The following is a 15132-nucleotide window of genomic DNA, read 5'->3' as shown; positions in this document are numbered from 1 at the left end:
ATACAAAATGGCAGAATGTTAGCTCTATTTTGTGTTGTGAGATACAATTCCCAATGTACTGGAACAGTTGGAAGTCTGCAAAACTGAAGCCTAATAATTCATTTTTAAATCAATCCACAGATCGTTAGTCTAATTCAGACTATCATATTCCTAGAGTCTTGATATCCTCAGGTCAATAAATCCTTTGAACTTGGACTGTGACTGCGAAATTAAATTAATAGAAGTTAAAAGTGTGTGAAAGTGTTCTTCAGGTTGTTGCACTCTACAATATAGAATTTTCAGATTATTTCAGGGTCTAAAACTAAAAATTGTCAGACATTTTTTAAGCAGTAAAATTGATGCTTATGACGTTGAATTTGAGTCTGATTTTCCAAGCTGACAGACGTCTGTAGTATTCTTCCAGACAAAAAAAGCAATTTTGTCACGATTACAACTTCATTTTATTTAAAAAATATAGAATTAGTAAAACAGATATTCGACGCACGTCTCGTTTAACTTGTTGGACTAAAAAGGGTTAACAATTTAGACGTGACAATATACCAATTTTAGGATGTGACTCATTTTCTGGCATGATTATGCCATTTGGCTACATTTCAACATGACAGTTAGGTTGTTATTATGTAATTTTTTTAGTTTTGGTGGCTTGTAGATTTTGAATCTTCTGAAATGAGTTAACTATGTCGTATAGTTGCTATCCTTGTCTGAACGGTTGACTTGGTTTACTCTCCCACACTTTTGGCTACCTTACTGAGCACGTGGTTTCTCTGAAGTAATTTGTCTAATGTCTCGGTGAAAGATTTTTTCAATTTTGTTGTTATGATAGTGTGAATGAAGCACCCAACAACAATAAATCGGTTCGCCTATGGTATAAGGGATATTTATATCTGTTTACACATACCAACGCAAAAGCGGCAACGTTGCCACATCTCTACCGGTTACCATTGACGACCGGGACAACGAGCAGTGGAGAAATTTCACTTTTGCTTATCGGCTAGTCCGGTTTAGTAGGTTTTTAGTTGTAGTGTAAGCAGTACGTAAGGACGAGAATCGTTCGCGCAACGTTCCCGACAATGTTCTAACGTTTTCTAAAGACAAGTCCTATGAAAATGACTTCATCAACAAGACTGACGGATTTCTGACGTACAAAAACAAATTCGCCTTATTGTGTTCATATCGTTATTTGAACGAACGGTTAGCTAAAGTGACTTGTGCCAAATAACAAAGAACTATCATCCCCGGAGAGTAATAAAGGGAACAAAGACCAAAAGCACTGATTCAGAAGCGTTTTTCTCAATTTTCCAAAATCGGCTTTAAAATTCCCGTGGCCAGGCAAGTGACGGGGGGCGACCCCACCGAGGGCGCTGTCCCCCAGGACCATGTCACCGGCCCTTCAGAGAACGTAAGTCTTTCTAACTTTCTTAATAACTTTCATAACAAAATTTTACGACCCTACCGAACTGCCAAAAACCGATTAGTTTGTACGTAAACGTAGATACTGGACCGGTAATTATCTGTATAGATTTATTGCTTTGTTATTGCCGTCATTAGAGACGAAGTAATAACATAAAGATGGTGGTTTATTGCCCTGTCCGATTGCCCGATTTAAACCCCGGCGACTTAAAAAGTCACCAAATAATTTATGGTTTAAGTCGCTACGGCAACGTCGCCCCCATATGTATGCTGTAATGCCCATTTAACTTGCGGGTGCGTTTGTTCCGCAATCACTTTTCCTCGACGAGTCACGTACTGTAAGACTTCCTTGCTCTTTTCTGTATTTGTTTCACCATTAAAAATCATTCTAGTTTCAAGTCGATTTCGCAACCATTAATCATATTTTTAACAACCAATTTTGAATTATCAGTCATCAAAGATAATCACAAGATATATTAATAAAAAAAGTGTAATTTGGTAACGTGACTGAGGGTTGGTCCGCTGAATATTTCATTATAAACATCATAACGCGTAAACGTGATCGGCCTCTCTGATGGCCAGACTTCTATCATCTTGATTTTGTTCCGGAATACTTCTTGTAGATGTGTCATAACCAATTCAGCTACCTGTGTAAAGTAGTCGGCCGTGCAAAAATACAAAAACTTTGCCATGTTTGTTGTGCACATTTAATTCGCAGGTCATTAATATTAATGACACGCCGGACTTGGCGAAGACACATTTGCTAATTATGCAAACCGGTCTATTAATATGTTTTGACATGTCCCCGTCTATTGTCATCATTGCGAAGGGCGTGCTTATCTAAAAGGGGGGCGCCACTGTACCACCAGCCATTTTGAATCCAAAAAGCTTCGTGTTTTATTGATGAAATGGCGTTCACGGCCATTTTAGAACGGTACCGATATTTGTGCGGTTCCGTTTTTCCTCCTATTGACCCAACAACAATCACGTGCACACCGTCAATGTGTAACTTAGGCAGTAAACAGACCTTGAACGGCGCTTAAATGTATGCCTAAAGTTAATTTGAATTCGAAATTTACCAGGTGACAAGCGTCGATTTAGCTTTTTTCTGCTTGAATTAGCACCGAATTCTTTTTACCAACCAAGAGGATTTTTGGAATTCAAATTTAACAGATTTGGAATGATCACGCATAATCTTAGAAAAACACATAAAGTACAGGTATGTATGAACCAACATAGATGTTTTTGTGTGGAACAGTGGAAATAATGTTCCAAATTAAAAATAATCATTTTGTTTTTGAATGAGTTTAAAAATGTTAACAACAAATTATTTAATATGACGCAGAAGGATATTTCCTATTTAGTACAATAACACATAATATTGAATGTAATATTTTTTTTTGATATAAATGAGACCAAACGATAAAGCTATACCGAAAGAACAAAAATTTTTTTTTATTTTCTATTTTTCAAATCAAAGTTAACTTGTTTAAATAATAAATAATCAAACATTTTTAGGACACCATCATGACTGATAAAACGTAAGGCCAGATCATGTTATTTGTCTCTTTTTACCTTCAGTAGTAAAACTTAATTAGATTGCAAAAGAAAAACCTATCAGGCTGCAGAAGCACTCTTACCCGACTGTTGAAATTTGTATCTAAAAAATTTGAAATGCAAATTGTGTTTATCTCTTTTCCGCCGGAAAAATATTACTAATAATAACAATGTTTATTTTAGAATTATAAAAAAAAAAAAATATAAAAATAATACGTAATAAAATGGCGTCAACAAAAGAAAAGACCAAAGTGTTCTTTGTTGTTATTACAATGATCAAATTGATTTAATTTATTCTCTGCTGCTTATACAGGTTGTCTTGGAGGAAAAAAGCTGCTGTTTTTGGAGCTTTTAAATATCCGATGTTGTAAAAATCCAACAATTTATTTATTAGTGCCAGATGTATCATTTACAAATGTAGATTTATGTATTAATATTTTGTATACTTATTCTAGGAGATAATTGAGTTTTTACGTTCAAAGATTCAAAACCAACCCAATTCAACTTAAAAATTGTCTTGGAAACGATGAAAATTAACTTATTTATTTTTTTATTAAGTCTTTGTAACCAGTAGGGGTACTATGTAACTTACCTAATAGAGATAGAAATGCAGACTTATAGTAAGACATGCAAGTCAAAGCTGTCATTGCTGTTTTCATAGTTTTCAAATGAATTGAAAGATTTTATTATTGAAAATCACTTTATATAAAAAATTTTACTACAAATTCACACATTCAAACCTTAAAAATTGACTTGGACATCAAAAAGTGAGTCTGAAGCAATGAAAAGTAATATCAAAAGCTTAAAATTTGCATTTGAAGTAAGTTTTCATAATTCGAAGACTAATTTTAGTATTAGTATTACTAATAATATTAGTCTTAACTGTAAAAATAGAAGGTGTTTATAAATGATGCATTTATGGAGGTTATTACATGACATAGAGTGACAAGGGCCTGTACATAAATAGTAAATATCAAATAAAAGTTGTAGCTTGAAGCCGGAAAGCAAAACAAAAACGAAAAAGATTATAAAATCAGGTGGAAGCTATCATTTTTGTGATAATACTCATTTGTTAATGGTAGGTTGTCAATATGGGTGCAAAAATATTTAATTTTAGTAGTAGCCATAAGAAATTTTGGATTTTAAGTAACTTTAATTATTACTAATACTAAAATTAAATTATTTTTATAAACTCCTTCCGTCATAAGCATTGATTCTATTCTTAGTACTAATATTAGTACTATTACTAAAATTAAATTTTGTTTTATAAACTAGGCTTTAAATACAGCATTTTGACATTAGGTTTATGAAAATTGACGCATTAAATGATTTAGTGCATTAAAACTGCTTTCAGCTTGGAAAATCTAGTTTGAAGACCAAGTTTTTGACACTTAAAAACAATTATTATATTATCCATAGAAAAATGTCATTTCAAGCTTTGTCACTATAGAATTGACTTCTTGACATCTTAGTGCTAAAAATTCAATTCATAATCAGTTTATTTAAAATTCGTTTAGAACAAAAAAGATCCTTTTCAACTGTCTAGATTTCTATTGGAAGAAAATTGAGATTTCATAAGTTGATATAGTTCAAAAAATTCTCACGGGTTCATGGCCGGACACTGCAACCTTGATCATCACGTTGCGTCAGTCGAAAGGAAAAACAACATTTTTTTCGCGATAATTTATTGAAGTTTCAATTTTAAAAGGTTTCTATTTTTAAAAGTCCCGTTCAAGGGCGAAAAACAGGCTCGTATCAAAGACCAGTCATCGATTACTCTCAATTACCGGCTATAATCGTGCGAATTCCACTGGTTGTGTGCGTTACACTGTTCTGTTTGTAGGAGGCCTTTCTGTTCGAAACGTCGTCGCGAATACCGGTAGATAAATAAATCAACAACAATGGATGATTAGCAATTATTTTCGCTCGATCGTAAAACACGTCACTGACTGACACGTGAAGTCTGGTGGGTTATGCAACCAGTCGTACTCGCCTTAGCAGGCCGAGAAGTTGTTTATTTACTAACCAAATCGAGTTTTAGAAAAAAGAGGAAGAAAAGTTTGCGGTCATCGCTTTTTGGTCGACGCTGACAACCGGTTTCGTATTAAAACCGCCGAAAAAGCGAAAAAATCGCCTCTCTAGAACAACAACGAGGCGTTGTTTTTGAATGACTATTTTAATATAAATGATTTTTTTTTTAATAATAATATGGTCGTTTCTCTCGGTAATCTTATCGCGATGATGCGTCAAGGACTCGTTATAAACAAACATACCAAACTGTTGCTAACAGACAATTTGGAGGCGAGGTGTAAAATTCCTGTTAAGTTTATTTCCAAAACTCTCTGGGAATGATTTACACCCACTATAATACGTACTGTAGGTATCACCGGCACTGTTTACTCGCTTAATTTATTCCATAACTCTCCACTACTTTTGTCCTCCGCGCTAAGCCAACCATGCGAATTAAACAATAATAAATTCATATTAATTGACATCACGCTTAATTATCCGGTCGCGAATAATAAAATAGAGGCGAACGAGTAAACAACTCCTTTAATAACCGCATTACATATTTGCTCTCAATTTTTTTACTTACCAGACGCCATATCAGCCTGATTGTAATAAAATCTGTCATAATACAATCATTAGATATAACAATGTAACCATTGAAGTTAGAAAGAATAGTAGAAATCATCTTTTACCCGCGCTGTTTTACCACTTTTTAATCAATTGTAATTTTTACAGATAATTCAAATTAACCTTGCATTTAAATATGGATTTTGCCTTGAAACGAACTGTTTTTATACAAAATTACTTATGAACTGGAATCGATGGGTTTAAGTAGGTTTGTAAAAACCCAATTCTTAAAGCAAGCAATCTTAAGAGTTCAGAAAAGTAGTTGATAATGTTTCTAACTTTCTGTTCAAACTTGCCAAGATAAATAAGGTTTATCCTAACCTAACCTAAATTGTTTATAATTTTTAAACACAAAGAAAATGTAACAATCACATAAAAATTAACCAAGTGAATTTATCATTTTTGAGACACAGTTTATTGAACACTCTTTTTCCTATTTCAAGTAAAATTGATGGAGAGTATTCGTAGATTCTTAGACATTGATTGTGATGTGTCTTAAACCCTGTTGCAAACTGTACGTTCCAAGATACAATAGAAAAGCAAAGTAACTTGTTTTAGATGTCATTAGTTCTAAGATAGGTACTAATTTCCAAAAATGTCAAAAACAATCAAAACTGTCACACGTTTTTATAATTTACACTAAAAATTATACTTTACAAAAAAGTTCAAATTACTTATTACCTTGACAAACCGTGTTCAAATAACTGATACCCCATCATTGCGTCAAATTCAATTTCGTTTACATTGTAACAACCCGCTTGTTAGCGGTATTTGCAATTTTAATCAATTTTAATGACCGACACTAAAAACGCCTACCTAACGTGCTAATACCACTACATACAATGTTTTTTTCCTTAAATTCGTACTTATTTGCTAAAAGTTACTTAATTAAGTCGGACGGTTAATTCTAGCATCACTTACTATAAATAAAAAAAAAATGGAAAAACATAAAATCGTTAATTGCTCGGTAACTGCTAATAATGAGTAAATATAGATTCTTTTTTTACTTTAAATCCTTTAATGTGTTCATTAAATTTTTAACACTTTGATGTTATGTGCCCTGTAAATTAAGTGATGGTACATTTCCATCGGGAATAATCCAACGTGTTTTTTAATTATACGTCGAAATAGTAAGACTTTGTTACCCAGATATTTTTTTGAGTCATCTTCTTATACGTCGCAGTACACGTGGTGTTACATCCATCACCAAAACGTAGTTAAATTATAGGTTTCTACATTTAGAAAGAAATAGGTATGCTATGTGACCCATGGTTTTTAACAGCATATTGGTATTTATGAGGTTGAAAAGTGCCTAAAGATGTTCAAAAAAAGTCTAAACAATTTGAAACATGTTTCAATGAGTGGTTTGACTTTATAGCTTTATGGGGACAATTTTGGCTGTTGTGACGTTTAGTGACAAGTTACTTAGAACGTAACCTAGTTTTTCTGAGACCTGGTCATCATAACCGACAGAGTTTAAAACTAGAGCCAGCTCAATCACTAGTTTATTAGACTCTTGTTTATTCAGTCTTAAGTTTGTTAGTTAGCTTAAATTGTTCTATCCTAGAAGGCTATTCAAAACTTCATACATTTTCGAAAAGTCGTGAAGTAAACTTTCTAAGAGTAATCTAAAACTGCCAACAGCCTTTACAGGGGGCCTTAATTCATACTTTATTTAGGCTGTAGGATAAACTATAATATATTTTCATGTCTAAAAAAAGTACTACTTTTTTAGTAATCTCATTTTAGTTTTTATCAAATGTTTAGGGCCGATTGCACCGACATATTTAGGGGCACCCTAGGCTAAGTTTTAGTTTGACTGTGACGTTTTGCACCTGATCTGTCACAGTCAGATGACAACTTAACCTAGGTGAACCCTAGGGTGTCGTTAATTACGTCGATGTAATTTTCCATTAATCATTTTAATTTTATTATACGGGGTATTCTTAAATTTGATGTATAAACGGTAGGAAACGGTAGCTCATATGAACTTTGCAAAGGTACAGAGTATCGAAGCAAAATGGGGTGTAATATTTGAAAAACCCTGTAAATATTTTAAAGCGTAAAATAATCCAAGAAAAGAAAAATCATGAAATCAATAAAAATTTTATTGGGGGTGATTTTTATTTAACCACTTGATTTTTCCTAGTCGACAGAACTTTTAATATTAAAAACTCTCAGTCATCTCAGGTGATTTATTTAAAGCCAGCAAATTCATACTTTCATCTATCACTTATTTCGACTACTATTTTGGAAAAACTCATCTACGACTGTGCCTTTACCGAGACGCAGTTTGTCCACAAAATACGTAAACCTTTAATCACACCTTATTTAAGAATTGTGTTCATTTGTTGAGGTTAAACTAGCCAAGTTACTTACTGTCAAAAATGAAATAAAAACGCTTTTCGGATGGTTTGCCAGGTTTTTTGACTGTGAAGGTCGAAAAACATGTTTTCTTTTTCCGTTACCTAGTAATCAGGTAAAACACGGTGTTGTCCTGAAAAACCTTAGAGTTTGGGCAGTGAACCTGCAGATGGTCTGTTATTCAAAGCCATTTCCAGTTACACTGTATTGGATTAATTTCCATTTTACATATATAGCCTACTTTTCGAAAACAACATTGCATAATTTGTTGTTGTAGTAGCAATAATGCAAATATATTCCACGTGTTACGAAAACGATAAGCGTTCAGAAGTAATAATTATTTTTTTTTTAGGATTTTTCTTCATTTTTCACTCAGTTAACTGGTGCAAACCGGTTTGTCACCTATCTGGTAGTTTTATTTTTACCTTGCAACTTCTCAAAACTGTGTTATTTTATTATGTGGTGGGGTTGTGGAAACACTCTTCCGTAGTTTGATTGCCCTAAATTTCGAACGCAATCCGAAGGAGATTGTTACACGTTTCCTCCGACCTCAGGCCTGTCCGTTTTAAATATCAAACGATGAAAATAGCAATAAACCTTATTATATTCTTGAATTCGTAATTATTTAAAACGCTGTTAAGTTGTTTACGATTTAGCCAGTGCGGCGTTGTCGGGTTGTGCTCCGGCCTCTGCCCTCCTCATTATCCAGACTTACACCCCATCGATGTCATATATTTATTCTGATTGTTCGGAAGAGTGCCAGTTTTTAGGAGAGTTTTTTTTTTACTGAAGGGGGTCCTGTTCAAGTGGTTTGTTTGTCGATTTTCAAAGTACAACCGACAACGTCGCTTATTTGAAATAAAAGCTCTCTCATAATGTGTAAGGTGCGTAGGTTTTTATTGCTTGGTGTGTAACGAATAAAAAAGGCTCGCGCCTGTAAATTGGCGCTCATTTGTTAACGCCAGAGAGATAGAAAAAGAAAAAACTCAAAAAACAAACATCCTTTGATTTTGTCCAAGGCCTCGTCCGTGGAGATAAGAGTTTTGACGCAAAACTAGGACGGCGCAGCCTCCTAGCAACCGACCACGTCCTTGGTTATTGTTATTAACAATTTATTAACAACCTTATCTCGGCATCCGCCATTATTCGGCTTATTTAGGTCGAACTCATTAGATGTGCAGTCAATGACTTCTTATCAGCGCCGGCTACGGGGCTAAATTAATTTCTAACTGTCTACCCAAACAATTAATGCACTCTAAAGATACTTGAGACGTGACTGTGACAAAAAATTTAAAAAAATACTGCCTGCTACTAATTAAGGGGTTTGGCAACGCTGGCGACAACTTTTATAAAAGCTGACAATGTGAGTAAAGTGATACTTGCCACAGAAAATTATTAATTAGTCGTTGATATCTCGTCTAAATTTAGCGAGCAACAAAAATATATTACATCGTTTGTTACGAAATTAAGTTTGTATTAATTCAATGCTTATTTTATCGTGGATGAATCAACAGTTTAACAAAATAGGGATTCTTGGGACTTTTCAAGAAAATTTCACTGAATATCATAAGTTTTTACAAGATTTAAAGCGTTTGAAACAAATTATCTCCCAGAGGTAGCATTTGTTGATATTTTGTGTTTAATGAAAGTCCCAAAAAGATCTTCAGCAGTTCTGATGTGTAAAGGTGTATTTTCAATTCCTTCCAAAAGATTTTCAGGTCATTCTTCTTCTTCAAGTGCCTATTCGTTCCGAATATTGGCCATCATCCTGGATATGATGACTTTGTTCACGGCTGTTTTAAATATTTTGGTAGTAGTTTTAGAGAACCATGTTCTTAGTTTTTAAGCTTCTTTCTGGTGGCCTTCCCTTATTTGCTTTCGTTCTTTATAATATGGCCGAGGTATTCAAGCTTTCTTCTCTTGATCATTACTTCCAAGTCTTTCTTCATTCTCTTCATCACTGCTCTGTTGGTCACTGGTTCACCCGTGATATTCTTAGCATCCTCCTGAGAAAATACAGCATCGGAAGAGTTTAATTTTGATGTTGAGAGTGTAACAGTTTATCCATTTGGTTAAAGCCTTGCTTTCTCCATCTCTATTGGTGCATTGTTGATCGTTAATTCGTATCTTTCACGTTCCTCTAGTAGTTACCATGAATTTGGTTTTATTAATGTTAATTTTTAAATCATATTTACTGTTGACGTCTTTAAACTGATAGAAAACGCAAAAAGTTACACTAATTGTGGCTGTATGTTTCGGTTAAACGACCTGTTGTACGATTGTGAAGACAAAGTGGCTTGTTGATAAATCAATTTTTGTCTATTTTAAGATTCGAAGGATCTAATAAGTTCTGTTGACAGTGCGAGACCAAAAATACCGTAAGACGGCCGGTTGCCGGGTTGAAAATAGGGGACCTAGATTAGAACGGCACTCGGACTTTCTCGGCCGAAAATCTAGGTTAGGTATTATTAATATGCGGCAATGCAGTTTATGTTATTCTGATCTGAAGTGTCATTGTTGCCCGCATACTTAATATCGTGTCGCGTTGTTCAAATATTCGGTTTGGTAGTTTGCCAATAATTTGATCTATCTAACTCGAGGTTTTTCTTTATTTTTCAGACTCATACTCTGTTCGTCGATGCGTTCCTGCAGAACAATCGGCTGGACCACGTGTCCCAGGTGATGGGTTACCACCCATCCTACCTGGAGCAATTTCTCAAGACGCAGAATTACATCCTCAGGGGTGATGGACCGTTGCCGTTTGATTACAGACATTTCATCGCTATCATGGTAACTATCTCGACACCCATCTTAAGTTATTTAATCGTTGGTACTCTCAAGTTGTAATGGTACGCGATGCAACCTTCCGCTTTGTATGATATTTATGTTTGTTTACATGTTACATTGTAGACGGCGACTACCTACGCAAATTAACTTGTCGGGATTGATTTATACTGCAGCGTTTCACTGTTAGATACGGCGACACGTGTAGGACCTCTTTCGTTTCACGAAGGCCACGAACGGTATCTCTGGTCGTTTCTCGGATTTTAGAGTCGCTCGCCGTATTGAATTTGTTTTTTTCACAGACTTATCTGATATTTTTGGAGGAAAGTTGTGTTGGTGTCAAGGATCACTAATAAAATATAGAAATTTATGATACACTATATGTATTTACCCGATTGAATTAAATCAGTTATTTATTTGGAACTCATCTGACAAAGCAGCAGAATCTCTTCTGTATTATCATTATGTGATTATGAGAGGAGTTGTTAATCTTGAATACTAATTTTTTTAATGTTAATTTTTATAGGCAGCCGGTCGACACAAATGCAGTTACTTGATAGCCCTGCAAAAACAAGAGTTTCTGGTGCAGGGCGGCGACCAAAACTGGTTGCGTGGACTAAAGAGCATCCCTCAGAAACTGAGGAATCTCTACGATATTAATAAGATCTTGGCGCATCGGCCGTGGTTGTTGCGCACCTCTCATATTGAGGTGAGTCACTAACCGCAGTTCTTGACAAGCGATTTCCGATTAAAAACCAAACCAACTTTTCAGAAATTAACCAAGTGCGGCAAAGACTCCTGGTCGCTCGCGGAAGTGGTTCACGCCATAGTAATTCTGACCCACTTCCACTCGTTGTGTTCGTTCGTGTTTTCCTGTGGTGTCAACCAGGAACTGGACCAAACGGGTGGGTATGGATACCCTCTCGGACATTCGGACGGAACGACTACATCCAGGGGCACAGCAGCTTCGCAATCACCGGAAGGTGGTCAAGGGGCCCATGCGGTCGGTGGCAGACAAGGTAAATAACTATATTCGAAATTACTTTGTCCGATTGCACCAATGCATTTTTAAGCTAGCCTGGTTGACACTTGATCTGTCACATACTAATTCCAATAACTAGAAAATGGTTGGTGCAATTGACTACTTTACAATTTATATTTTTCAAAGAAAAAAAATGTCTTTTGTTGGATCATGTTGGATGTCAACAAGCAACTGTTCCCTTATGTTGGTATTGCCCAAAAATTTACTAATGTCACAATTACCTGAGAACTTGTTCATTGAATTTTGACGAGACGTTAATGTTTTGTTAAATTTTAAAATATGTATACACATATTATGAAATGACTGTTTTCATCTTATTCAAAATATTCAACCGTTTTTAACCAAGTATTTGTTAAAAATGTGTTTTTAATTGATACAAAACTTGTGTTGTTTTATTTCACTTTCTACTAAGCCAGGTGACCACCTGTTTCTAAATAGTGATCTGACAATACAAGACCCCAAATAATGATGGAAAATATAGCCCAAAAACGTCTGAAATTAATCAGTTACTAATAGACAGTTAAATATACAGGGTGTTCAAAAGAGGATTAAGTGAGCTTCAAATTCGTATTTTGAACCATCTTGTATGTGCTCAATTAACCGAGTTACAGGGTGTTCAAGTGGCAACTATCAATTTCATGACTAATCAGTGAAACGTCAAATAACGTTCTTTGTATAGACACTATACAAGGTGGTCAAAAAAGGGTTTGAAAAGCATTAAAATGACATTTTAAGTGCACAATTAACCGAGTTACAGTTTGACTGAAATTTGACATAGCACCGCTTTGCAACTCTTCTATCTTTGTTGAGAATATTTATCTAATACTCCTTATTTGTTCTAGCTACAAATAGATATTCTTTTATTATTGAGGCTTATAAACTTGCACTAATCAAAGGTTATTTTAATCTGTTTACATGACTTAGACAATTTGTTGTATAGCAAACTTAACAACGCTAATTACGAATATGTTTTAGCATCATTATTTTCTCTATCTAAATGAAATGATCCAAAAAAGAGCTGTCTAAAAGAATGATTAATTACTTCTCATTACATTAGCTGGAGCGTCAATTGCGCTTACAAACATCAATCGATTAGGTCAGGTCAGTTCAGATTAACGGTTAGAGATACAAATAGACTTAGCAACTAATATGAGAAATTGGTCATCTTTTGTAAAGCTTTTGATGTCAAACAGTCATTAAGTTAGTATGTAAACTTTATATGTATATAATGGTTTCTATAAAAATAAATTTGAGTGAAAAATCTTGAATCAAGTAGTTCTGAAACATTAAGCCAGAAAAATATCAAAACTTGATCTTATTTTTGTTTTAGAAGATTGGGTTGATACTCTGGGAGCATGTCCTCCGTCCCCTACTGAACCTGAAGTCGGTATTACCACTTTAATGCAACGAATGAAAACCCTCTCCGAACAAACTGAGGAATGTACACCCGGTGAACTGGCTAAACGATTTGAAAACATTGAGGTACAGGCTACTTAAAACATCTCACCATCCACACTAACTTTATTGTTTAGGTCCAATCAGCTGAATTAGGAGTGATTGGTCCAGAACCCCAGGAAACCCCGGCGGATATCAGTTATTTCGTAGACGACCCGAATTTCCAATATCAGGACTTTGCTAAACGAGGAGAGAGTGACATTCACACTTTCCGCGTTCAGGACTACTCCTGGGACGATCATGGCTACTCTACAGTGAACCGCCTCTACAACGACGTAGGCACTCTGCTCGACCTAAAGTTCAAAACAGCCTACAATCTGACCTACTACACGATGGGCGGGAGAACCGATGTGGACACGTCCAGGTTCAGGCGCGCAATTTGGAACTACATTCAGGCATTGCTGGGTATCCGTCACGACGATTACGACTACGGCGAGATCAATGCTTTGGTGGAGAAGTCGCTCAAGAGCTTCATTAAGACCGCTTGTTGTTATCCAGAACGCGTCACGAAGAAGGTTTACGATCGGGTGATGAGAGAGTTCAAACATAGCGAAAAGGTAAGCTTTTACAACACGCAGTTTTTAAAGTTACAAAATATGTCATTATAAGTCAAAATGCCAAAGAGAGTTTAAGGCATTTTAGGAGAATTGTGATCTGAAGTTAAGGGATATTTATTTAATTTTTATACTTTTCTTACGTCACGTGACAGCTGCATTAACACTCTTAACTGTCGAAACTCGTTATAACCATAAAATTACAAATAGTTGCTAATTAGAGTCAAAATCCTCCTCATTTGACATATGAATGGACCAGATGCAATAAGATGAATCAGGGGTTTTCACGATTCTCTCCCTAAGTAGAACTATTAATTTAGTTTTGCATCAGAGCTGTGTGATTTTTGACAGCTGTTAGATGACGTAAAAACTGTTAAATTTAACTTTATGGAGCTATAAATACAATTTGCAATGCGATTTAATGAGAGATTCAATCTCTCATGGTCCTGACCAGTAGATCATCCAAACCGCTGAGAATCAAAATAGCATTCGTATTGGCCATAGTTGAATAATCCTTCAAATAAGACATTTTGTTGCAGTGTTTGTAAAATTAAATTGTATAACTGATCACCAGAGGGAGTATCTCTTATCTTTTTTTTTTTGGCTCCACCAACTGGGGTATTTCGCCAGCTCGAAACGTAAGAGGCTCAGATAGTCGGGCTAGAGCCCCTGAGCCCCAGAAACACACAAAAAAGTCAAAAAATCGATTAAGGACACAATCGAGTAAAAGATATAGTCATTCCTCGTGGAAACTATAACTGTCACTGTCACATCCACGTGGTCTTTACCCTTTCCGCCTCTTGGAAGTGCACCGCACAAGACAATTCCCCGTAGACTTTTAGGAATCGACGTTTCCACTTAGAGATTTCACCATCTCCACTCGACCGGCTGCGGAATTCGGTCGTCAACTTCAAATTTTCCTGAACACCGTTTCAAGCAACGTACTGTAAAGTGTCAATAAGTGTCATGACTGTTTGAAGTTTACGTCTGAAACTGTCATTTATCGTTACAACTGCCCAATCTTACTCCAAAAAAGGCCAATTTGCTTGGGCAAATTAACTTTTTTGTTGAAGTCGTGACGATTCACAGTAGTTAACTTCTTGGACGTCGTAGTTCCCTATCGTCGTGATAGCCCTGTCATCTGTTAACGTGAAACGTTACTAGAAAGTTGTTTTGTTTGCTTAACAGCTGCTAACAGAAAAGTTCCAGTATTTTGTAGGAAATTACAAATTTTCAACATAAATCAGCTTGTCCCAAAATAATAAAAAAATAAAACTTGTTTGTGGGGTACTTCTTGGAAAATTAACTGAAGTAATTTTGAAAATTACC

The 15132-nt window shown here is 35.3% G+C and overlaps 1 protein-coding gene across 2 annotated transcripts in view; it reads left to right on the top strand.

Moving 5' to 3' along the window:
* Positions 1–15132, top strand: part of Sesn (Sestrin) — a 46246-nt gene that overhangs the window by 23332 nt on the left and 7782 nt on the right. The window contains exons 5-9 of one of the 2 annotated variants that reach the window (XM_081983607.1): positions 10588–10758; positions 11279–11461; positions 11525–11771; positions 13128–13276; positions 13327–13806. In XM_081983607.1, coding sequence (XP_081839733.1) covers positions 10588–10758; positions 11279–11461; positions 11525–11771; positions 13128–13276; positions 13327–13806 — 1230 coding nt within the window. Of the gene's footprint in view, positions 1–10587; positions 10759–11278; positions 11462–11524; positions 11772–13124; positions 13277–13326; positions 13807–15132 lie in introns of both variants that reach the window. The other variant, XM_081983606.1, reaches the window with a different exon arrangement.

This window comes from Ips typographus, linkage group LG7 (assembly GCF_016097725.1).
Source record: "Ips typographus isolate SLU linkage group LG7, UJ_Ityp_2.0, whole genome shotgun sequence".
NCBI lineage: Eukaryota > Metazoa > Arthropoda > Insecta > Coleoptera > Curculionidae > Ips > Ips typographus.
This window is presented reverse-complemented; position numbering and strand designations above follow the sequence as displayed.